A 26,993-nucleotide genomic window follows, 5' to 3' on the forward strand; every position below is an offset into this window, starting at 1 on the left:
TGAGTGACTGTAGGAGGATACAAGGTGACTGACACAAAATTTCTAGTTCATGTGATGAATGGCAGCTTGCACTAAATGTAAAAAAGTAAGTTAATGCACATGAACAGGAAAAACAATTCTGTAATGTTCAAATAAAGCTTCTGTAGTGTGCTATTTTGACAGTTAAGTCAAATATCTACGCATAATATTATAAAGCTATTTGAAATGGATTGAGCATGCAAGGACATTAGAAGGGACTTATTGGTAAAATTTTAAGAGGGTAGCTCATCTAGAACGGCGATTACATGCAGACCACTAGTGCAACCCATTACTGACTACTTCTGGAGTGTTTGGAATATCAACCAGGTTGAGTTAAAGAAAGGATAACAGAGGCTAACGAAAAATTTTTTGAAAAACTTTTTTTACTTTGATAGCTGATCTTTATAGATTTTTATGGGCTGAATCCAAATCTAGCCTTAGGTTCTTTTTTTTATCACCCATAGTTTTCAAGTAATATGCTTTTTATTTTATAGTATATAAATCATATGCTACATGGTAAAAGGGGAAATTAATGAAATTCTTTCTTACAACATAACCGTTAATGAAAATAAATGATAATTAAATGGACACCCTAGCTGCAACCAGGCGTTCATATACTTCATTGGGGACATGTTGAAAATCTTTGCCCCGACCGGGACTCGAACCCGGGCTCTCCTGCTTACATGGCAGACACTCTATCCATCTGAGCCACCAAGGGCACAGAGAATAGTGCGCATGCAGGGACTTATCCCTTGCACGCTCCCCGTGAGACACACATTCCCAACATGTCCACACCACTACATTCGCAGTGCGCCTAATAGATGTTTGCCCATCATACTCATTACTCGTGGAAGATTAATCTACCAAGTCCCGTACAAATTCGGGCATAGCGTGTGCGTTCGCACAAGAAGGTCAATGGCCGGGAAGCCATATTTGAACCATATATGACAGTGCGAACGCACACTCTATGCCTGGGACTTGGTAGATTAATCTGCCACGAGTAATGAGTATGATGGGCAAACATCTATTAGGCGCACTACGAATGTAGTGGTGTGGATATGTTGGGAATGTGCGTCTCACGGGGAGCGTGCAAGGGATAAGTCCCTGCAGACGCACTATTCTCTGTGCCCTCGACGGCTCAGATGGATAGAGCGTCTGTCATGTAAGCAGGAGATCCCAGGTCCGAGTGCCGGTCGGGGCACACATTTTCAACATGTCCCTAATGAAGTATATCAACGCCTGGCTGCAGCAAATCTGCATGGTCATCTATGGTAACTGCTCTTTCGGGAACAGATACTACCGTCATATATAATTAATGAAATACTTTCTTACAACATAACCATGGTTTGTATTTATAGTAAGCTACTTAAAACAATGACATGTGTGAGAGTTTCACTTGTCAGCTGAAATTTGTTTGTATTTTCTTTTTCTTTTTTCTTTGAGGCTTCTTGTGTAGCTTTTTCTTTGATGAGTTGCTTGCTGAACTTCTCGGTGAAGTGACCAACAGTAGTCCCCATCATACTGGTGTTCCAGCGGCCTTGGTAGCGCTTTTCATCACTTAAATGTCCTGGTGAAAACGCTCTCCTTGCTCCTCACTAACATCTCCAATATTGTCCGGGAAGTAGTCAAGGTGACTTATCAAAAAGTGAATTTTCAGGATCACTAAACATCGTAAAGTTTTAAACTTCTTTAACATTGTAGCTATAATAGAAACATATTCTGGGTCTTTTTCATGTCCCAAGAACATTGTAACGACTTGCTTGACTGATACCTATGCTTCTTTTGTCATTTAAGGTCAGTGTGGATTCAAAGTTAACATCAATCATCAATTTTCTAATGTCAGGTCTGAGAAAGACACCTTCTTTTAGTGTAGCTTCTGAAAGGTATGGAAACCTTTAGGCAAAGTCTTTACAAACTGTTTCATTAGGCCTAATTTTATATGTAGAGGCGGTAGGAGTACGTTTTTTGGATCTACAAGGTTTTTGCATAGAACGTTCTTCTCACCAGGTTTTAAGGACTCCCTCACAGGGCAGTTCATTCTCCCTCCATATGGCAGGAACAGCAAATCTAAAGGCTTTTTGCACCATTTTCTCAGATCTTCAACACACACATAACATACCTTACGCGGCATCCAAGATTTATCTTGATCACAAAGTTTAGATCCAAAGTATGATAGATAAACATTTTTCACGAAGTCTGTAAAGTTTCTTTGGTGTTTTTTAATCAAAAATTCACCACAAATATAACAAAAACGGTCAGCCGAGTTTTTACAACCACAATTAGACATTGTACTGAGCAAATGTACAGAAACAGGAAAGTGAGGTTAGGTTAATAGTAAACAAAACACAATCTGTTAACACAAATATAGAATCGACCTTTTTTTGCCAGCAAATGTTTTTCAGCAGTGCTACCAACGTCATCTACATTCATTACACCTCCTTTTTAAATTATTTTAACTATATAAAAGCTGTTAAATTCTTTAAAAAATCTTAATTTAATAAACTGAACTGTAAACTGTGAAGAAACTTTGTGCGATACAGTTTAAGTATCATATTTGGATTTCCCACCCTAAAAACATAAGAATAAGGTATTTTCAGCCTGTGTAATTTGATGCCACCACTGTACATTTCGCATAAGAACTGTGAAGATAAGAGAAATTAGCACTTGTACTCAGACACAGACACTCTTTTCTTTTGCTTCATTTGGAAGAGGAACAGGAAATGGAATGACTAATGGTGGTGCAACATACCCTCTGCCATGTATTATGCAACGGCTAGTGGAGTATGTATGCAGATGTAAAAGTGTATGTAGATGCAGATGTAGAGACTTGTTGTCAAAGTTCCATCTGACTACATCTGATGACGAGGTTGACTGGTTGGTTGGGGTAAGGGAATAAACAATGAGGTCCTCTGTCTCCGAGTCACGGGTTCGTCCATCCGGAAGGACTACTAATGTCAGAGTTGAAAAACAATATACGGTGCCTTGAAAGTAAATGGCGAAGAATTGGTAAGTAGATTAGATTAGATTAATACTTGTTCCATAGATCATGAATACGAAACTTCGTAATGATGTGGAACACGTCGGTTAATAAAAGATGTCTGTACAAGATATTACATTACACAAAATATTGCACGACACTAATGTTTAAGTTTGGTCCCCCCCTCCCCCCCCCTTAATTTATATCTAAAAATTCAGCCAATGAGTAGAAGGAGTTGTCATCTAGAAATTCTTTTAACTTATTTTTAAATATTAGTTGGCTATCTGTCAGGCTTTTGATGCTGTTTGGTAGGTGACCAAAGACTTTTGTGGCAGCATAATTTACCCCTTTCTGTGCCAAAGTCAGATTTAACCCTGCATAGTGAAGATCATCCTTTCTCCTGGTGTTATAGCTATGCACACTGCTATTACTTTTGAACTGGGCTGGATTATTAACAACAAATTTCATAAGTGAATATATATACTGTGAGGATCCCTAGATCCTTAAATAGATGTCTGCAGGATGACCGTGGGTGGGCTCCAGCAATTATTCTGATTACACGTTTTTGAGCAATGAATACTTTTCTACTCAACGATGAATTACCCCAGAACATGATGCCATACGAAAGCAGTGAATGAAAGTAGGCATAGTAAGCTAATTTACCGAGATTCTTATCACCAAAATTTGCAATAACCCTAATAGCACACGTAGCTGAACTCAAGACATTTCAGCAGACCATCAATGTGTTGCTTCCAGTTTAACCTCTCATCAATGGACACACCTAAAAATTTTGAAAATTCTACCTTAACTACAGACTTTTGTTCAAAGTCTATATTTATTACTGGAGTTGTGCCATTTACTGTACGGAACTGTACATACTGTGTTTTATCAAAATTTAAAGAGAGTCCGTTTGCTGAGAACCACTGAATAATTTTGTGAAAAACATCATTTACAATTACATCACTTAGTTCTTGGTTTTTGGATGTTATTACTATACTTGTATCATCAGCAAAAAGAACTAACTTTGCATCTTCATCAATGTGGAATGGTAAGTCATTAATGTATATCAAGAACAGTAAAGGACCTAAGACCGAACCCTGTGGGACCTCGTACTTGATAGCCCCCCAGTTTGAGGAATCAGCTGTTTTAACATTACATGAACCACTTATTTCAACTTTCTGCATTCTTCCAGTTAATTATGAATTAAACCATTTGTGCACTGCCCCCTCAAACCATAATGATTTAGCTTATCTAAAAGAATTCAATGATTTACACAATCAAAGGCCTTTGAGAGATCACAAAAAATACCAATGGGTGATGCCCGGTTATTCAGAGCATTTAATATTTGATCAGTGAAAGCGTATATAGCATTTTCTGTTGAAAAGCCTTTCTGAAAACCGAACTGACATTTTGTTAGTACTTTATTTTTACAAATATGGGAGGCTACTCTTGAATAAATTTCTTTCTCAAAAATTTTTGATAGAGCTGTCAGAAGAGAGATTGGGCGCTAGTTGTTCACATCCGATGTATCCCCTTTTTATGCAATGGTTTTACAATGGCATATTTCAGTCTATCGGGGAAAACACCCTGCTCCAAAGAGCTATTACATACGTGGCTGAGAATCCTACTTATCTGTGGGGAACAAGCTTTAAGTACCTTGCTGGAAATGCCATCAATTCCATAAGAGCTTTTACTTTTCAGTGAGTTTATTATTTTACTGATTTCAGAGGGAGAGGTTGGTGGAATTACAGTTGTTTCAAATTGCACAGGTATGGCCTCTTCTATTAGTAGCCTTGCCTCTTCTAGTGAAGATCTAGATCCTATTTTCTCCACAACATTTAAAAAATGATTATTGAAAATATTTTCAATTTCTGATTGTTTGTTAGTACACTTGTCATTCAGTTTTATGGCACTGAAGTCTTCCTGTGCTCTTGGTTGCCCTGTTTCCCTTTCAATAATATTCCAAATTGCTTTAATTTTATTATCAGAGTTACTGATCCCAGACATGATACACATGCTTCTGGACTTTTTAATAACTTTTCTTAGTACCGCACAATAGTTTTTATAATATTGAACAATTTCGGGGTCAGTACTCCCTCTTGCTGTTAGATACAGTTCTCTTTTACGGTTGCAAGATATTCTTATTCCTTTACTTAGCCATGGTTTTTTATATGTTTTCTTGGAATTATGTTTAACTATTTTCTTGAGAAAACAATTTTCAAATACCCTTAAAAATGTATCGTGAAAGAAGCTTAGAAAAGACAAGTGGTCCCCTGGGCTCGGCCTCGACAAGAGAAAGCTCTTGCACATCTGACCCTGTCTAAGGGCAAAGACAGCTACAGAGTAGAGAATGGCTTTTAGTAAAGAGATCTGGAACAGCAAAAGTAAAAAAGCTACAAAGTAATGGACATCAGTTAGACCACCAATAATAAAACAATATGAAAGTAATATTAAGGGCCACACATGCGCATCACCTGGGGCTCTGCAGGCAAAGGGGGCAGGCCCTCCCACAGCTGCCCCATCCCCAATCTATCATAGGGCAAAGCATTAGAGAGGAGGATAGCACTCTCTAATCAACAGTGTGATACTCCTAAAATGGGAAACAGATTGCAGCAGAAAAAGAGAGAAACCACCCAAAATAAATCAAACCAGGGGAAAGAAGGGATGGCAGAGGCAGTAGGCACAGGAGGCAGAGTCCAGGGTCCCCTGACCTAGCATGTAACAGGAGATCCCCACAACCCCGAAGGTAATTTAAAATGTTACTTCTCTCTTTGATAGTGTGGAGTTTATTAGAGGGTGCAGTAGCTCACCAGATGATCCATCACTCAGTGAGCAGAGGCCTTAGTTGCACCCGTAAATCTGTACCAACAAGGATGGTTTGAAAAGTTCTTGGAATCACCACGAGAGGTCAGCACTTGCGCAATGAGTTGTTCATGTGATATTCATTGGATTGTTGCCTGTAAACACATGCCAAGTCAGTGCTCTCGGAAGAGAGTTGTGGCAGTGACATGGCTCCGTTGTTGCTCTCGCGTAGTGATTTGCGAAGATGGGAGGGGGGTAACGAGATTCAAGCAGTATTATGTACTCTGTAAAGAAAGGTATGAAAGCAAAGCACATTCATGCCAATTTCCAGAATACACTGGGGACTCTGCTCCTTCATATTCATCTGTTGCCAAGTGGACAAATGAATTTAAATTTGGTCAGGGATCACCGACTGAGAATGTGTGAAATTGCTCACGCTTGCCAGATGTCATCTAAAATGGTATATCACTTTTTAACTGAAGAATCCAAAATGAAATAATTATCTCCAAGATGGTTTGTGACCACAGAGGAAACTTGGGTGAGAGACAAAACAACAATCAAAGCAGTGGAAACAACATGATTCTCCGCCACCAAAGAAAGCAAAGACAATTTCTTCAGCAGGAAAGGTCATGGCATCAATGTTCTGGTTTTGTTTTGCTTTAGGGTGCAAAAAACAACTGGGGTCATACGCACCCAAGTCAAAACTATAGAACACGAAGACAGAGAGAAGTTAAAAAACGACTGTGTGTCAGTCCCAATTGACACAATAGAAGACAGCTAAAGACAGGCACTTGGAAAAAGGGCTAAAAATGACATCATACAGAAACACAAATCTGAAACTAAAAATTAAATAGCCTTCGCCACATTGCTTTGGCAGATAAAAAGTAAAATGCCATCGACAGCCCGCACATCATTTGCTAAAGTGGCCGATAACTCAGATGGCAAACCCAAGTTGGAACCTAAGCAGTTAAAAAAAATGGGCAATCCCTCAAGAAGTGGCAGACAGTTAAAACTTGGGCGCAATGTGTACAAAGTGGTGGGGTAGCGCCACTTATCAAATGACGATGGCTAAAAAGGCAGTGGCCAATATGCTGCCTTCCTAAAATGACCTCCTCCTGGTGGGAGGACCGTGAGGAGGTCGTTCAAGCCACTGGGTGAGGCTTAATAAGGCGGTGCTTATTCCTGTGAAGCAAGGCCCATTGGCTATGCAAAGGGACTCCACCTCCTGACAGACGGCAGCACAGAGAACATCAAAGGGAATATAGGAACTTGTGTGCTGAGGTACGAGGACTGCAGCCTTGGCAGCAGCCTCGTTTCCTGGCAGACCGACATAACCAGGAACACACAGAAACATCACACTGGCTCCACCAAGAGTGAGCAAGTGACAGTTTTCCTGGACTCGCTGCACTAAGGGATGGGTGGTGTACAGCGCACATAGACTTAAGGGCGCTAAGTCAGTCTGAGCAGAGGACAGAATTGAAAAGGCCGTGTCACCAGATGTGCTTTGTGGACTGATACCGGGTGAATAGCTCGGTTGTAAATACTGAGCAGTGTGCCGGAAGCCCATATTGAAAGACACGGGTGCCAATGACGAAGGCACAACCGATCCCACGGTCAGTCCAAGAGCCGTCAGTTCAAGAGCCATCAGTATATACAAAGTTACTACGCGAAGTTCCATCCAAAGGTTGTGAAACTGAAGGGGATAGACCCGAGGCTGGACTAGTGTCCTTAGGACGCGAATGAAGGCCAAGGTTAACACGGGCCGCTTCATGAAGTCAAGGAAAGGTGCACATAATGTGAAGTTAAGCTGCCGTAGCTAGTGCCAAAAGTGGACTCCAGGAGGTAACAGAGAAGAGGAACACGCCCCATAGTGGTGATCAAAGGAATCGTCAAAGAAGGAGGCATAGGCTAGGTGGCCACAACGGCAGACAAACGGCAAGCATACCTGCTGAGAAGAAAGTCACGGTGGTACGACAGTGGTAGTTCAGCAGCTTCAGCATACAGACTCTCAACTGGGCTAATGTAAAAGGCGCCTGTGGCCAAATGGATGCCACGTTGGTGGATAGTGTTGAGATGGCGTAAGATGAATCGACGTGCAGACGCATAAACAAAGCACTCATAGTCAAGTTTTGAACGGACAAAGGACTGGTACAAACGGAGGAGGGTGGTTCGATTGGCATCCCAGGAAGTACCATTGAGGATACGTAGGACACTGAGGAACCGTGTACAGCAGGTTGCCAGCTAAGACACATGGGAAGAGCATGAGCCCCAGGAATTTTGTAGTTTCAATGAATGGAAGGGCAACAGAATCAAGATGTAAAGATTGTGGGAGAAACCAATTGCGTCCCCAGAAATTCATACAGACTGTTTCGTCAATGGAAAAACAGAAGCCACTGTCACTGTGGCAGGAGTAAAGACGAGCATAACATCACTGAAGATGCTGCTCAGTGAGACAGGTCTGTGGAGAACTACAATAGATGGCAAAATCGTCAACAAAAAGGGAACCAGGGTTTAGGCCATTACAGGGTTTAGAGTGATAGCAAAGAGGACGACGCTCAGGAAGTAACCCTGAGGCACAATGAGTATACCATCTTGACTGATGTCACTCAGTGATGGTATACTCAGTGATAAAACAAAGCAGTAGGCTTTTACCAGAAATATTGACCCTTAGACAATGTGTCTAATAGTGTATTTTAAAGACAACAGTATGCCATCTTAGGCACTGTATAACATTAAAACACTTGATAATGGCACTTTGAAGTCAAAATCATGTTCGTGTAAATGTAACACTGCAAATAAAAAACAGTCTAATGGTGGTACCGACTTTAAAGAAATTTAGATTTATTGTTTAACCTAAATTTCACAGATTTCTTTTAGTTGTCCACATAATTTTGCAACTGGATTTGATCTTCTGATGACATTACTAGATAATAAATGACATCGTCAACTGCAAACAATTAAAAAAGCTGCTCATATTGTCTGCTAAACCATTTATATGAATTAGGAACTGCAAAGGCCCTATAACACTTCCTTGGGGGAAAACCACTTACTCTTGTTTTACTCTATGACTTTCCCTCAATTACTATGAACTGTGACCATTCTGACAGGAAATCAAGAATTCAGTCACACACAATCTGATTGGAAGTTGCTTGTGAGGAACAGTGTCAAAAGCCTTTGGGAAATCTAGAAATACAGAATCAATGTGAGATCTCCTGTCAACAGCACTCATTACTTTGTGTGAATAAAGAGCTAGTTGTACTTCACAATAATAATAGGTTCTGAATCTGTACTGACTGAGTCAATAGACTGTTATATTCAAGGTAATTCATAATGTTCAAACATCGTACATGTTCTAAAATCCTACTGTAAACCGACAATAGTAATATTGGTCTGCAATTCAGTGGACTACTCCAATTTCCTTTATTGTGTATTAGTGTAACATGTACTACTTTGCAGTCTTTTGGTATGGATATTTTGTCAAGCAAGCAGTTGCATCCAATTGCCAATTATGGGACTATATCAGCATACTCTGAAAGGAACCTAAATGGTGTGCAATCTGGAATGGAAGACTTGTGTTTACTAAGTAATTTAAGCTGCTTCGCTACAATGAGGATATCTACTTCTATATTATTCATATTGACATCTGTTCTTGATTTGAATTCTGGAATGTTTACTTTGACTTCTTTCGTGAAATCCACCTCTGTAGCTAAGTGGTATGTAGGGAACCTGGCTTCAATTCCCAGTACAGTCAGGTTTTTCTCCTTGGTGAGAGGACTGGTATGGAGTGCACTTAAGCCTTATGAGGCCAACTGAGAAGTTAATTGATTAGTAGCAGTTCCAAGGTCAAGAAATCTGACAATGAGTGGAAGAGTAGTGTGCAGACCATAGGCCCATCCATATTACATCCTATGATGCCATTCGCAGAGGATGCCACAGTGGTCAGTCGGGCCTAACTGGCTAGTATAGGGCCAAAACACAGAACTTTACCTTTTTTGGTGAGGAATTTATAAAAAAAAAGTGTTTAGTATCTCTGCTTTAGTAACATTGTCATTCATAACATTCCCATTGGTATTGCAAAGTGAATACTGATTGTATCCTGGTACTAGAGTTCTTTACATGCAACCAGAATATCTCGATTTTCTGACAGAATTTGAGACAGAGTTTTGTTGTGGAAGCTATTAACGCATCTCACACTACATTAAGAGCTTCTGAAAAGTGTTACCAAACAGGGAGATTTCACTTTATTTTAAATTTAGCATATTTTTTCCATTGCTTCTGCCACATTGTTCTGAGCCATTTTGTATACTATCAGAGAAGAATTCCACCTATTATTAATTTATTTGGTATAAGTCTCTTAATTCCCATCAATATTATTTCTCTTAATTTAAGCCACATCTAGTCTACGCTTATACACTTTGGAAGGAGGGAAGACTGTCTCTTAGAAGTACGGCAAGCAAATTTTTCTCTCTCTCTCTCTCTCTCTCTTTTTTTATTTTAAGTACATATACTTTGCATTTGTTTTTTGTGGATTTGGATGTTACAATATTCAGGTTCACTACAACAAACTTGTGGTCACTAAATCCTGTACCCATCATGATGCTCCCTGTTTGCTCATATGATCTGTTGCTAAGAGGTAAGTATTTTTCCACAGTCATTTACACTTCAAGTGGGTTCATGAACTAAGTGCTCAATAATTTTCAGAGAAAACATTTAGTATAATTTTGGATGATTTTTATGCCTACTACCAACTTTAAATGCACATTTTCGCCAACATATCCAAGGCAGATTGAAGTCACTGTATGAGCAGGGTACCCACTTGAAATGATACTTAGCTTCCTTTGAATCTTTCAGCAACTGTGTCATTCGGGTCAGGGAGTCGATAAAAGGAACCAATTATTAATTTATTCTGGTTGTCAAGTATAAATTCTTCTCACACTAATTCACAGGAACTAACCAATTATTAATTTATTCTGTTTGTCAAGTATAAAATCTTCTCACACTAATTCACAGGAACTATCTCCTTCAATCTTACTGCAAGATAAATTACTAACAGCTAAAAACACACCATCAGGAGCTGTAAAAGTGGCAACAGATTTTAGAATGACGTGCCAAGTTTTATCAGACAAAGAGTCAGTGTAGAGTAAGGTATACAGGAATAACAAACTTGGCATATAAGGGAGTACCAGAAGAGAGAAGTTATGAGAAGGAATGAAGATTACGATATGTAAACCAGATTACTGGGCAAGTTGAGTGAAGAAGTTCTGGAGGATGATGACAAACCACGATGCCTAGTGTAATAACCCTTTCCTTCCTTCCCTTTGCCGTCTTAATTACTACTACTGAGACTGTATCTAATCAACACATTTAAGAGTAAGAGGTTAGGATATATTAATTTGCTATTCCTTACCTGTCACTGCACATTGTTGCAACGAATTTATTTTTTGGATCCCAAGATACTCCTTGAACAAATCCGGTATGTTCTTTCAGTAACTTCAGTGATTTACCTGCAATAACGCAAATAATTGCAAAGTGAAGATACTGAGAATAAAATGCATATTATTGCGTTCTGATGTTAAAAAAATAAATTAACTAAAAATTATTTGAAATGTTTTTATCTTTTTGACAAGTTCTTAATGATCTATTAAAACAAGATTACAATCCGTTATATTATGTTCTGACATAAGCCCTCAGATCCTCTGGGGAGGGGTAATTGCAGACCACATTGAAAGGAGCCCCTGAATGCACAGATAAGTGTGAACCACCCTTGTGGATTATTAAAAGGATAGCAACTTGCAATGTGCGAGGTCTCTTACAGACAGGAAAGCTTGCTACTGTAAAGACAGAAATGGACCTTCGTGTTTTAGACATACCTGGACTCATCATGACACACCGGTTAGGATGTGGTCGCTTTGTGTCACATGCAAAGAATGAAGTACATTTTTATCAAAGTGAGGATGTGAACAGAAATTAACATCACTATAGTGATTCGTAACAGCCTTGGTATGCCATCATTTGATGTGAGCACATTTGTGATAAAATAATCTCCATTAAAATGAATGCTTCTCATTGCAACAGCAACATCATTCATGTTTAAACTCCCACTGCAGCTTCGCTGGACAGAGAAATCTATGAATTTAATGAGCTGCTAGAACATACATCAGAAAGACTTCTAAAATGGAAATGTCATTCAGGGTTATTTCAGTGTGAAGATAGGTGACACTGTCGACAATGGATACGTGAGACATGTAGGTTGGACTTTACGAGTTGGGCATAAGAAACAAAAGTAGGGAGCAGTTACTGGAATTTTGTGTGAACAACTTGTCTATCTGTAATACCCCATACCAACATTATCTAATGGTAAGGTTAGAAATATGACTGATTTTATTTTGTTCCAACATTATCTACAGATATGGTTAGAAATAAGACTGATTTCATTTTGGTAAGACAATGTCATCGTACTTCGGTCTTGGATAGCAGGTCTTATTCTAGTGCAGAATGTGGCAGTGGGCAAAGTATGCTATCCATAACAATGCGATAACAGTGAAATTGATGGAGAATGAGAGAATAAGACAAAGAAGATTAGGGTTTAGTGTTCTGTCGATATAAATTTCCTTAAAGGCAGAGCACAAGCTCCGACTGTTTCAAGGATGGGGAGGGAAATAGCTGTGTGCATCCAAAACAACCATCCCAGCTTTTGCCTGTTTTGGGAAATCACAGAAAATCTAAATGAGTATGTTCGGACACACATTTGAACAGTCATCCTCCAGAAAACAAGTCCAATGTGCAAACCATTTGGTCAACTCAATCTGTGAGAATAAGACAGGTTTGAATTACAAATAAAAATACTATCAAAGAGTATGGAGAAAGAGTAAGACCCACACTCCAGAAAATAATAGTGGCAGGAGCAATCCACCAAAAATGTAACAAAATGAAGAAATGAATCCGTTCATTTTTTCCTGAACTTGTTACTAAGATCCCTCAAGCAAAGCAATGCTGGATTTCACACTCTACCCTGCTACTGACTGAAGATAGGTACACACTAAAGAAACTTAGCATACAAACTGATCAAGATGAAGAAGCATGTGAAGTACTTTGCCACAAAATACACTGCAAATGCCCGGCTGACAAGATTGCACCTCACCAGTTTTTATGATAACCAGTATTTGTGATGAAACAGACCAGCATCAGAAGCTTCATCAAATGCATGATATCTTCAAGAAGATAAACAGAATTACCCTAGAGTTCAAACCACACATGTGGGTGACAGGATATATAAATGACTATCTTGCTTGTGACAAGAAAGCAGCAACAGGCGAGTACAAAAAACACTGTGAAACCCTCTACACCAAAGGAAATATAGCTTCAATAAAGAGAAAATTTGCATGGAATCAACCATGGAACCTGATATTCTATTTGGTGAAATTAAGGATGCCCCAAGCAATTTAAAAACAGTGCCCCAGGTATAGATTGTATCTTCGGAGAAATGCAAATTGTGATGGGAGAAGAAGAGGTGCGTGCTTCACATTTAATATGTAATACATTGTGGAAAACTGGTGAATTGCCTAAAGACTGGACTACGTCTGCTCAAATTCCTTTTCAATGAAAAGGGGTCGGTTCAGGACTGCTCCAGTTATTGAACTATAGATTAATATCTTATGTTAGCAAAATCCTGTACATTATGCATCAACACCTAAACAAATTCCTCGAATCTTGGTTTTCTGCAAAACATGCAGATTTTGGACAGGTAAAGATACTCAGGAGTAATCATAAATTTGAGGCAGATTATCAAAAAATATCTTCAGTTCTGTGCCCCTGTCATTTGTTTCCCATATTATAAAGGCCTTTGATTGGGTCACAAGGGACAAGTTGGGGCAAGTGGGGTTCCTAAACACCTAATATCACTACTGAAAGCTCTTTGCAACAGTGGTACTGCAACCATAATGATGGATGGTGAATACTGAGAGTTTTTCAATGTGACAAACTGAGTTGGACAAAATGGTGCACTTTCACCTCAGATCTACAACATCTACACAAAGTACATCGTCATGGACACTCTGGATGGCTGCAATGGTGGAATTTCAATTTATGGCCGAAAAATCAACAATTTACACTTTGCTGATGATGCTACCCTCACTGAAAGTAGCAAGAAAGAGCTTATTGATCTGTCCTCCAGATTGAAGACTTACTTTAAATTTTAGTCTAAAGATAAATGTAAAGATGAAGCTACGGGTTATAAATCAACTAAGTTTAGATCAAATCCAATTTATGGATTGCTTAAAGATCTGGAGGCAGTGAATGACTTTGTATAACTAGGATAGGTTATTAATGACACACAAAAGAGTGATAAATAAACAAAATGAATAACTGACTTTGGCCAACCCATAACTGTTGAATTCATTAAGATCTGGCAGAATTGGACAATATCCAAAACAACAAAGTTGCATTCGGTGAAATCAGTGGTGTTCCCCGAGTTCTTTTACAGTCTAGAGATCTTTATCGTGAAAGCTAGTGACGAGAGCTGAATTGATGCCTTGGAGATGCGGTGTTGGTGAAAGATACTATGCATCCAAGGACAGAGAAATATGAAACAATGCTTCTATTATAGAGGAACTTAGCACAAGAAATTTATCCTCTGTTTGTTAGTCAAAGATACTTCCAGTTCCTTGGACGCATTTTGTGAAGATAATACTTTGGGAAATACTATCCTGAAAGGTAAAAATCAGAGGCAGAAGACCACAAGGGAGAGCAGCAAGTAGATGACCGAATCAAGCGAACAGGATTAGTGGCCTAGGATCAAGCGAACAGGATTAGTGGCCTACCTCTTCATGTTATATTAAAAGGAACTCAACATCACTGTTGATGGAGATGTTTAATTGCAGAATCAGTTACTGAAAATGAGGTCATGACACTTGGCAATGAGAAAAATACTAATGATGATCCTATTGAAGAAAAGGTGTGTGTGCACACCAGCATCCGTTTGAACTTCCTGCTTCAAAGGAAAAGTTTCAAAGCCTAATCAAACATTTTTTATGTTCTTTTCTGCCAATTACCACTTTATCTGTAATGCAAATGGTGGCCAGTGCTCCCTATCATTGTACAATTAATGATTTTTTCAATAATAATTATAATAAAACAGCCAGCCATTTGTGGGGCATATATGAGCCACACACACTTGTTCTCATCTACCTCCTGAGCTCTCCTTTGAAAGTCCAAGAATTTCTTTCACCTTAACAACACAAACTTTTCCTCTATATCTCTTGCTTGCTATGAATCTTTGTAAATATTCTCCTAAGAATCTTTCAGTCTCCAGCACAGCGTGAATCGTCTCCTAGCAAATAAAAGCTATGGCCAGGAATGGGACTGGAACCTTGCCTTTTGCAGGCAATGCTTCTACGGACTGAGCTATTCACAACGGCTTGCGACCTGCCCTCACAACTTGACTTCCATCGGTACCTCCTTGCTACCTTCCAAATTGGCACACCTCACTTGAACAACACGAAGTCCTGGTCTGGCACATAGCTTTAATCTGCCAGGAAATTCCAGTCTCAGGATCTTACTCAAATTGAGCAAGTTTTGCTTTACTACAGCTTTAACACAACCCATCATCACAAACCAGCAACAGAGTGCACTTAGCAGCAGAGTACACTTAACTGCCTTCAAGTACATGGCTTGTTCCTGGTAATGACTAGCCAGTTTTCGGTGCCACAGTTTTCAATGCCATACAATTCTCGTTAGTTCCGCAGATGGAGGTACTGAAAGAATGTGTGATGAGATAAAAGAAATTATTCAGGGGTCATTCCATGTCAATTCAATGCAGTAAAGTAACATTTTCAACCTGACCATCTCAGATTTCTTTCGAATTTGGTGCATTCAGTGACCCAGATAAGAGATGGAAAAATACCTATTTGCAAGGTGTGTGCTACAACTGTGAAGAAAGTTAGATGTTTGTAAAGTTTGGAATTAGTGCGAAATTTACATGTGTGTGTCACAACATAAACGACTGTAATTCTAGTTCTAATTCAGTTACAGCACTGAAAATGGTACCATTGGAAAGCTAATGAACAGACTTTTACATTAATATGCTAAATCACAAGTTTCTGGGAATTTTCATACTGAAGGTCATTGAACTTGACCTTTGACCTTGAATATCTCAAAGCACCCTATCTACAATTTATTTATTTTTATATATTGGAATGTTTCCCCTATTATATAATAGAAGGAAACATTCCACGCAGGAAAAATATATCTAAAAACAAAGATGATGTGACTTACCAAATGAAAGTGCTGGCAGGTCGACAGACACACAAACGAACACAAACATACACACAAAATTCAAGCTTTCGCAACAAACTGTCGCCTCATCAGGAAAGAGGGAAGGAGAGGGAAAGACGATAGGATGTGGGTTTTAAGGGAGATGGTAAGGAGTCATTCCAATCCCGGGAGCGGAAAGACTTACCTTAGGGGGAAAAAAGGACGGGTATACACTCGCACACACACACATGTCCATCCACACATATACAGACACAAGCAGACATCTCACAAGCATGCATATATATATATATATATATATATATTCCTCCAGTATGTTACTATAAATATAGTAAATATCAAGATGGCATGCCAAAGGCATCATGCGCAAAAAATTATTTTCTTGGAATCAATACACTACCAAAATGAAGACAGTAATGTACATATATGAAACACAAATTGTGATAAAGTACAATCCATAAGTAATAGCATACAAAAATGTAGTTTACATTATCATAGTGGTATTATGAATTATTTACATTACATTTGTAATGAAAAGGCAATGAAAAGTTATTAGATCTCTCCTCACAATTCTCCAACTAAATTGTTAATGTTCCCATGTGGATGCAAGAAGTTGACCTTCACTTCATCTGTTTCTTCACATGGTTGTAAGACATACGCAAGCCACCAATGACTGTCATACATTCAGGCAGCAAATCCATGTATATTTGTTAACAGCATTTCATTCACCACAACAATCACTGACTCTTCCCTACTCACTAAAGAAGCAGAATACGTCTTTGTCTTTTCTAAACCTTTGTTAACACAATGAAGATTATGGGTAGCTGGAGTCATCCTTGTATTTTTGAAAAGTTGTTTCAGCTAGGCCTGTCTTCATTATGATGGGAAACTGATGTATAATGGAAGACACATGAAAGAATATTTTCCTTGCACCACTCAAACAACTGTCGCGATGTCAAAATATGATTTTCGTAAGGTCGCTTGAGGCTGGCAAGTCTTGCTAATCTCTTTACCATCCCTGCCACCACATCACAAGGTCCTTTACCAAGCACTGTAGCAAAACAACGCCATTCCGCTGTAACATCAAAATCTTCTTGATTGTAGGACAGTAAGCATGGTGAGCACGGTGCCACCCCACTAGGAATTATGGGCATTAAAATCTCCCAAAAGTAGGAAAGGTTTAGGGAGTTGCTCAATCAATGCAGCTAATACATTCAGGGGTACTGCACCATCTGGAGGAAGATCTACGTTGCAGACAGTTATTTCCTGCACAGCCATTCTGACAGCCACAGCTTCAAGAGGGGTTTGAAGGGGCACAGTTTCACTACAGATTGAGTTTAGGACATAAACGCAAACTCTACCTGACAATTATAGTCGCTACGGTTCCTGTAATATCCCTTATAGCTGTGGAGTGAGGGGTCTACATTGCCGGGAACCAGGTTTCCTGGAGGCCAATGCAGAAAGCAGGTGTAAATCTTATTCCAGTGGAGGATGATGTCACCATGAGACTGTGAAGGCATGGAACATTCAATGAGGCAGTTTACACCTCAGGGTCACCTGCTGCCACCGTCTTATTGCCAGAGCAGTCTACATCCATTGTGTCGGAGGGTCCAGCGAGACCTAGGTCTTCAGCGGACGCCAGAACCTCCACCTCGTCCGCAGCTTATAGGTAGCGGTCGTGTGGGTGCCACCGCAATTCAATTCCCTTGGTCTTGGGGATCTTCTTCTTGGATTTCTCTCACTGCTCCTTGGAATTTCCTGACTGGGAGGACTTCACTGATTCAATCTCCAGGACTGAGGATGAGTGTGAAGCCCTAGGACTAGCTGCTTTTGGACTCTTCAGCCACTGGCGGGTGTTATCTTTCCCACTAGCAGAAACCCGGGAAGTGAGTGACGGGAGGGACCTCTTCCTAGTGAGAGGAGCCGAAGAAGACTTATGCTGCTCCAGCGCAAAAGTGGGAACTGATATCCTCGATGGTTGGGGGAGGGGGTGTTGCTCCCAAAGTAGGTGGTGCAGAAGCAACAGGAAGGGATGTGCCCTCCACCATCAAGGGGGCAGGTGTAGTCTTCCGGTTCAGAGGTGACTGGGGTTGGCAAAGCTGATAGTGCCAGAACTGTTGTAGCGGCAGCGTAAGACGATGTCATACGTACAGGATGTAGGCACTGAAATTTCCTCACAGCCTCAGTGTAGGTCAGTCAGTCAGTCAGTCAGTCAGTCAAGGGTCTTGTACCCCATGATTTTCCTTTCTTTCTGGAGAACCCTGCAGTCAAGCGAGAAAGGCGAATGGTGCTCTCCGCAGTTGACACACACAGGAGGCGGCGCACATGGAGTACTGGGATGTGATGGGCATCTGCAATCTCGACATGTGACACTGGAAGTACAGCGGGAAGACATGTGGCCAAACTTCCAGCATTTAAAGCACCACATTGGGGGAGGGATATAGGGCTTCATATCAAAGCGGTAGACCACCACCTTGATCTTCTCGGGTAATTTATCACCCTCGAAGGCCAAGAAGAAGGCACCGGTAGCAACCCCGGGGGCATGTCGAACGAAATGTACACCTCACAGCTCTAAATTGGTGTGCAGCTCACGTCAGACTGCAAAAGAAGGTCCCTGTGAAATATGATACCCTGGACCATATTTAAGGTCTTATGGGGTGTAATGATTACAGAAACATCCCCCAGCTTGTCACAAGCAAGTAACGCCCATGACTGGGCAGAGGATGCTGTTTTGATCAAGGTGACCCAGATCTCATTTTGGACAAGCTCTCCACCTCCCCAACGGCGCATGCATCAGCAGAGCAATCCCTGTGCGGTCAGGAGGCAACAACCAACAACAGGGTACATGGCGGCCCCACCACAATGGACTGGCTACCGTGCTGGATATCAGGTGCAATCAAGGAAACAAGTCCATTATCATCAGCAGCATAGAATACAATACTGCTCAGTTGATGGAAAAATTCGCACCCAGGAGGGTGACCTTGCCCAATAGTTGGAAAATGAGCAGAAGTGCAGATCCACGTCAATGAAGGATGGGATAGGTCTCCGCGCATGATGGACACGATGCACCACGTAAGGCACCCTTTCCCAATTCGCTTGTTCTTCGGGAAAAATTTGAAAAATCGAGGTCAAACCCTACAGAGGACTATCACACAAAGGCCACAACATGTGAGACTCCTTTTAGTCACCTCTTATGACAGGCAGGAATACCTCAGGCCTATTCTAACCCCCGGACCCACAGGGGGAGCTAAAAAGGTGGAAGTAATATATAGAGGGGCTGCACAAAGGTAATGAGCCTGAAGGCAATATTAGAGAAAGAGAAGAGGATGTACATGAAGATGAGATGGGGATATGATACTACAAGAAGAATTTGGCAGAGCACTGAAAGATCTAAGCTAAAGGGCGACAGGCGGATTCAGTATTCCTAGATTTCTGCAAAGCGTCTGACATGGTGCCACACTGCCAAATGCTAAAGGTACAAGCATATGGAAATAGATTGCCAGGTACGCAAGTGGCTGAAAGACTTCGTAAGTAATAGAACCCTATATGCTGTCCTCAACAGCGAGTGTTCATCAGAGACAAGGGTATCGTCAGGAATGCCCCAGGGAAGTGTGATAGGATTGTCGTTATTTTCTACATGCATAAATGATCTGACCATCAGGTTGAGCATCAATCTGCAATTGTTTGCTGGTGATGTGCTGTATGGGAAGGTGCTGGCATTGAGAGTGACTGCAGAAGGATACAAGAGAACTTAGATAAAATTTCTAGTTGGGACGATGAATGGCAGTTAGTTCTAAATGTACAAAACTAAGTTGATGCACATGAGCAGGAAAAACAAACCCATACTGTTTGAATACAAAATTAGTAGTGTGCTGCTTGAAACAGTCACAGCGATTAAATATCTAGGTGTAATGTTGCAAAGCAATATGAAATGAAATGGGCATGTAAGGATTGTAATAAGGAAGGGGAATTGTTGACTTTGGTTTACAGGGAGAATTTTAGGAATGTGTGGGACAACTATAAAGGACACCACATATATGACACTAAATAGTTGCAATATTTCAACCCATCATTGAGTACTGTTCAAGTGTTTGGGATCCGCACCAGGTCAGATTAAAGAAAAACATCTAAGCAATTCAGCGGCGGGCTGCTTAATTTTTGTTTATCAGTAGACTCAAGCAAGTATTATGGAGATGCTTTGGAACTCAAATAGGAATCACTGGAAGGAGGGTGACATTCTTTTCAAGGAGCACTACTTAGAAAATTTAGAGTACTGGCATTGGAGGCTAATGAACTATTCTACTGCCACCAACATACATTTTGCATAAAGACCTTGAAGGTAAGAGCAAAGACATCAGGGCTCAGTTGGAGGCATATAGGCAGTTGTTTTTGCTACACTCTATTTGAGTGTGAAACAGGACAGGAAATGACTAATAGTGGTACATCCTCCACCACACAATATACGGCAGCAAGTATGTATGTAGACATAGATGAAACAATGCCCCTGGAGTAGACAACATTCCGCCAGAAGTTCTGACATCCTTGGGTGAGTCTGTTGCAACAGAACTATTCTAGCTAGAGTGCAGGACATAATAAGAAAGAGGGGGGAAAAAAACCTCAAACTTCAACAAGACTGTAACAATTCCAAATGCAAAGAAAGCAGGTGCTCACAGGTGTGAATAATACCTATCAGTTTAATAAGTCATGGTTCCAAAATACTGACAAATTATTTACACAATAATAGAAAAACTGGTGGAAGCTGACCTCAATGAAGGTCAGATTGGGTTCTGGAGAAATGTTGGAACACACAAGGCAAAACTGACCCTATGGTTTATCTTAGAAGGTGGGTTAGAGAAATGCAAACCTATGTTTGTCACTTTCATAGGTTTGGAGAAAGCTTTTGACTATACTGACTGGAATACGCTCTTTCAAATACTGAAGGTACCGTGGGTAAAATACTGGGAGTGAAAAGTTATATATAACCTGTACAGAAATGAGACTACAATTACCATATTTACTCAAGTATAAGATGACCCTGAATATAAGATGATGACCCTTTCATTAAGGGCCTCCTTGAGAAAAATTTATTTTTCAACCTATTCTGTCTAATCAAAATTACAAACTTTTATAGATTTAAGGTGTCTGCCTAAAATGTTAACAATGTATCTGTTCTACACTTATGATATTTATTCCTTATCTAAATTTTGATAATAGAAAGAGAAATAAAATAAAGAAAAAGAAATGATTTACATTAATTTTTATCTTCATTGCCTTTTTTTGTTCACTGGTGTCTGTGATATCACTGTTCTTAATCATCACTGTCATCATCCTAATAGGGCAGCTGTGAAACTATTATCTTCTTGTCACAAATATTTGGCTGTTTCTGAATATGTTGCGATTTCTTAGGTTGTAGTTAAGGTGGGACCTGAGACCACAGCTGCCTCCTCCCCCCCCCCCCCCCTTTTTTTTTTTAACACAGTGGATTTTATTTCTGTACTGATTTGAGAATGTTACAACTTCTATTGCTTCCAAACATATCGTCTGCCTGCTGCTCTCTCACTGGCTATATAGAGCCAGCAGCTGACAACCCCTATAATTCCCATCATACCTCACGGTGAGCATCGACAACAATACTAAACACGAAATTCGTAGGTATGCTGCTGGCTCAAATAGACTTTTAGCATCTCCTGCTAAAATGTATGCTACTGTTCACTATTTGGAGAGAGAGAGAGAGAGAGAGAGAGAGAGAGAGAGAGAGAGAGAGAGAGAGAGAGAGTGTAGGGTGGGGGTAAGAACTGTAGAGAAAGACCAAGAGATGAATATAGTAAGCAGGTTCAAATGGATATGGGGCGTTGTAGTTGTTATTCAGAGATGATGAAACTTGCACAGGATAGTGTAGCATTGACAACTGCATCAAACCAGCCTTTTGGACTGAAGACAACTAGTTTAGTTATTCAGTCTTTTCCTCATGGTTACCTCCCCTTTGGCAGTCTCCTCCCAGAGACCCAAATAGAGGATTTTTGGCAATGGAGAGATCATCATAGCACTTTTCAGAAACAGATAGTTATGTCTTGTGGACACACACTGTGTTTCTTTAACCCTTTGACTGCTATGCGCAACACTGGCGGTCACACCTTATATGCTGCATTGTCATGTCACTCGTCGTGCGCTGGGTGCTGAATGCTTCTGGCTCGCTTGCCATACGCAATGCTTTCAACACTCTCACAGTTTTTCGGCTTTCTATTTGTTCTGGTCTTTGGACTGCCTTTGGAAGAATTGGGGGTATTTATTTACACTTAATTTTTGTGTTAGGTGCATTTTTTGCATTTTTATTATAAGGTATATACAAATAAAGATGTTTACAATAGTGATACACTTCTACATTCTCTCAAAACAAGAATTAAGTTTTTTATTGCTCCATTTGTTTTCTGATGTCCTTGTGGGTCACCGTGCACCTTCATTTGAAGATGATGAGCGTTGAATAGAACTACTCAGCTGCGGACTTTCTCTCGACATCGTAGGCTTTGCACAAGTAATTACAAACGGAGATGAATGAGAATCAACAATGTCTGTGGACTGTAAACTATTTGTGAGAGAATCTTCTTCGTATGAATCACTGTCTATTGATGGGCATAGTAATTCTTCAGGGTCTCTCCATCAACATCTGTATATCTCTTCGGATGCAAGGAGCTTTTTACATGCCATCACAATACAGAAATTCACTATGCAAACACAAGCGAATAATAGGTCACTGATGTCTTAACCAAGAACCGTGTCTCGCAGAAAGGTGCGGAACAACAGTTCGACAGAAATCACAGTAGCGTCATCTGTTGTGTCTAAAGCAAATCGCTCATGCACGTGCTGTAAGGGTCCACCAAAAACGCTAACATTGACATCAAATGTAGTCGTGTTCCACGTACTGAAACGCCATCTGTTGCAGTTAGAGCAAACAATAACGTGTGGCGAAGGTCCGTCAGTAACTAACAGACGTCTTATTCAAGCGCAGCTAAACAATAGGCAAGCGAATATCTCAGAACTTCTACAGCAGTTGGCAGGCAGCACCTGGGACACGGCAGCGCTGAACTGCTATGGCAGTCAGCCGCATCCATGGCACGATGTGGTCGGATTCTGTAGCAGTCAGCCGCAGTCAAAGGGTTAATGTAGGGGATTCCATTGCTTCCAGCATCCTCAAACTGCTGATTGTTGATTTTCCTGCCTTCTAGGGGCAGTGACCCACCATGAGAGCAAGGAGGTGCACCTCTGTTTGCTTCTCAACTCTCTTTGACAGGGCTAGTCAAAACGTCCTCAGTCTCAGGTTCAAATCCCGCCACTGCTTAAATTTTGATTAATAATCAGCATAAGAAGTCACCCTCATTCTGCCAACGGCCTTGCCAAAGAGGGCGGAGGAGTGGACTGAGGTTCAGAGCACACTCTTGTCCTAGGGGTGGGAAACTGCCCCTAAAGGTGAAAGAATCAGCAATGATTAACAGTATGAGGATGCAGAAGGCAGTGGAAACCACTGCATCAAAGACACGTAATTTCATGTATCCAAAGGACATGTGGCCTGTAACTGAAAAAAAATGTCATGATGATCTCTCCATTGGCAAAAGATTCCTGATTAGTCCCCAAGATCTCCAGGGGGGGGGGGGGGGGGGGGCTGTTAAGGGGAAGGTGACCACGAGAAAAAGACTGAATAATCAACAAAAGGATAACGTTCTACGAGTCGGGACGTGGAATGTCAGAAGCTTGAGCATGGTAGGGAAATTAGAAAAATCTGGAAAGGGAAACACAAAGGCTCAATCTAGATATAGTAAGCGTCAGTGAAGTTAAGTGGATTTCTGGACAGATGAATATAGGGTAATATCAACAGCAGCACAAAAAGGTATAACGGGAGTAAGATTCATTATGAGTTGGAAGGTAGGGCAGAGTGTGCGTTACTGTGAACAGTTCAGTGACAGGGTTGTTCTCATTAGAATGAAGAGCAAACCAACACCGACAACGATAGTTCACGTATATACATGACGACGTCGCAAGCCGAAGAGATAAAGAAAGTGTATGAGGATATTGGAAGGGTGATACAAAAGCTGGAAAGAAAAACATAGGTACAAAGAAGGTAACTGCGAAGAAACCATGGGTAACAGGAGAAATACTTCCGTTGATCATGAAAGGGGGATGAAAATCTAATAGTCATGGGGGACTGGACTGCAGTTGTATGGAAAGGAGTAGAAGAGAAGATTACAGAAGAATATGGGCTTGGGAAAAGGAAAGTGAGAGGAGAAAGACTGAGTTCTGTAACAAGTTTCAGCTAGTAATGATGAATACTCTGTTCAAGAATCACAATAAGAGGAGATATACTTGGAAAAGGCCGGCTCATATGAAAAGATTTCAGTTAGACTACATCATGGTCAGACAGAGATTCCAAAATCAGATACTGGATTGTAAGGCATACCCAGGAGCAGATATAGACTAAGATCACAATATTGTAGTGTAAATTTAAGACATTAGTCAGGAAGAATCAATGCGCAAAGAAGTGGGATATGGAAGTATTAAGGAATGACAAGATATACTTTTAAGTTCTCTAAGGCTACAGATACTGCAATAAGGAATAGCTCAGTAGGCAGTACAGATGAAGAGGGATGGACATCTCTAAAAATAGCCATCACCAAAGCTGGAAAGAAAAACATAGGTACAAAGAAGGTAACTGCGAAGAAACCATGGGTAACAGGAGAAATACTTCCGTTGATCATGAAAGGAGGAAGTACAAAAATGTTCCGGGAAATACAGAAATACAAGTCGCTGAGGAATGAAATACACAGGAAGCGCAGGGAAGCTAAGATGAAATGGCTGCATGAAAAATATGAAGAAATGGAAAAAGAACTGATTATCGGAAGGACAGACTGAGCATACAGGAAAGTCAAAACAACCTTTGGTGACAGTAAAAGCAAGGATAGTAACAGTAAGAGTGCAACGGGAATTCCACTGCTAACTGCAGAGGAGATAGAAGATAGGTGGAAAGAATAAATTGAAAGCCTCTATGATGAGGAAGATTTGTGTGATGTGATAGAAGAAGAAACAGCAGCTGATTTAGAAGAGATAGGGGATCCAATCTTAAAATCAGAATTTAAAAGTGCTTTGGAGGACTTAAGATCAAATAAGGCAGAAGGGATGGATAACACTAACCAGAATTTCTAAAATCATTGGGGGAAGTGGCAATAAATTCTGGTGACATACCATGTGACTTTCAGAAAAATATTATCCACACAATTCCGAAAACTACAAGAGCGCGCAAGTGCGAAAATTATCGCACAATCAGCTTAACAGCTAATGCATCCAAGTTGCTGACAAGAATAATATACAGAAGATGGGGAAAAAAATTGAGGATGTGCTAGATGACGATCAGTTAGACTTTAGAAAAGGTAAAGGTATGAGGGAGGCAATTCTGAAACATGTTGTTGATAATGGAAGAAAAAAAATCAAGATGCCTTCGTAGGATCTGTCGACCTGGTAAAAGCGTTTGACAATGTAAAACGGTGCAAGATGTTTGATATTCTGAGAAAAATAGGGTAAGCTATAGGGAGAAATGGTTAATATACAATATGTACAAGAGCCGTGAGGAAGCAATAAGAGAGGACGATCAAGAACGAAGTGCTCAAATTAAAAAGGGCATACAACAAGGGATGTAGCCTTCTGCCCCTACTGTTCAATCTGTACATCAAAGAAGCAATGATGGAACTAAAAGAAAGGTTCAGATGTGGAATTTAAATTCGAGGTGAAAGGATACCAATGATATAATTCACTGATTGCATTGCTATCCTGAGTGAAAGTGAAGAAGAATTACATGATCTGCTGCATGGAATGAACAATCTAGTGAGTACAGAATATGGACTGATATTAAATTGAAGAAAGTAATGAGAAGTAGCAGAAATGAGCACAGTGAGAAACTTATCAGGATAGATGGTCACGAAGTAGATGAAGTCAAGGAATTCTGCTACCTAGGCAGTAAAATAATCAATGATGGACGGAGCAAGGAGGACATCAAAAGCAGACTAGCAATGGCAAAAAGGGCACTCCTGGCTAAGAAAAGTCTACTAGTATCAAACATAGCTCTTAATTTGAGGAAGAAATTTCTGAGAATGTATGTCTGGAGTACAGCTTTGTATGGTAGTGAAACATGGACTGTGGGAAAACTGAAAAAGAAGAGAATTGAAGCACTGGAGATGATGTGCTACAGACGAATGTTGAAAATTAGGTGGACTGATAAGGTAAGGAATAAGGAGGGTCTAGACAGAATCGGAGAGGAACAGAATAAGTGGAAAACACTGATAAGGGGAGAAGGTACAGGATGATAGGGCATCTGTTAAGACATCAGGGAATGATTTCAATGGCACTAGAGGGCGCTGCAGAGGGCAAAAACTGTAGAGGACAACAGAGATTGGAATACACCCAGCAAATAATTGAGGACGTAGGTTGCAAGTGCTACTCTGAGATGAAGAGGTTGACACAGGAGAGGAATTTGTGGCGTGCTACATGAAACAAATCAGAACTACGTGAGAGAGTTGGGACTGTCGCAAATTCATCAGAAAAAAGGTTTGGCACCACACAAAGAATTATTTGCTCTGTTTTGCGAGATCTGACTTATAACTCATTAACAGATTTATCTTTATGGATTTTTCAGAAGTAAAGTCATTCTGAGTTTACTGTACAATTTCCGCTAAGTGTTGCTTAAAGAAAACTAATATTTTTAACAGTGGACTTACTTCTTATTTTTTTATTTTTTATTTTTTGTTTCTGACTCCTTACTCTTTGCATCTAAGACATTTTCATAACTGATGACTACTGACAATAGGTTTATTCCAGCACAGATTTAATACTATGAGGGTAAGTACATAGACCTGTTTATTTCTGCAATGGTTTACATCAGTTTGCA

The 26,993-nt window shown here is 40.2% G+C and overlaps 1 protein-coding gene across 2 annotated transcripts in view; it reads right to left on the reverse strand.

Moving 5' to 3' along the window:
• Nucleotides 1-26,993, reverse strand: part of LOC126243432 (chromatin assembly factor 1 subunit B) — a 57,756-nt gene that overhangs the window by 15,807 nt on the left and 14,956 nt on the right. For both annotated transcript variants that reach the window (XM_049948163.1, XM_049948164.1), the window contains exon 5: nucleotides 11,205-11,301. In XM_049948163.1, coding sequence (XP_049804120.1) covers nucleotides 11,205-11,301 — 97 coding nt within the window. The remainder of the gene's footprint in view (nucleotides 1-11,204; nucleotides 11,302-26,993) is intronic.

This window comes from Schistocerca nitens, chromosome 1, assembly GCF_023898315.1.
Source record: "Schistocerca nitens isolate TAMUIC-IGC-003100 chromosome 1, iqSchNite1.1, whole genome shotgun sequence".
Taxonomy (NCBI): Eukaryota; Metazoa; Arthropoda; class Insecta; order Orthoptera; family Acrididae; genus Schistocerca; species Schistocerca nitens.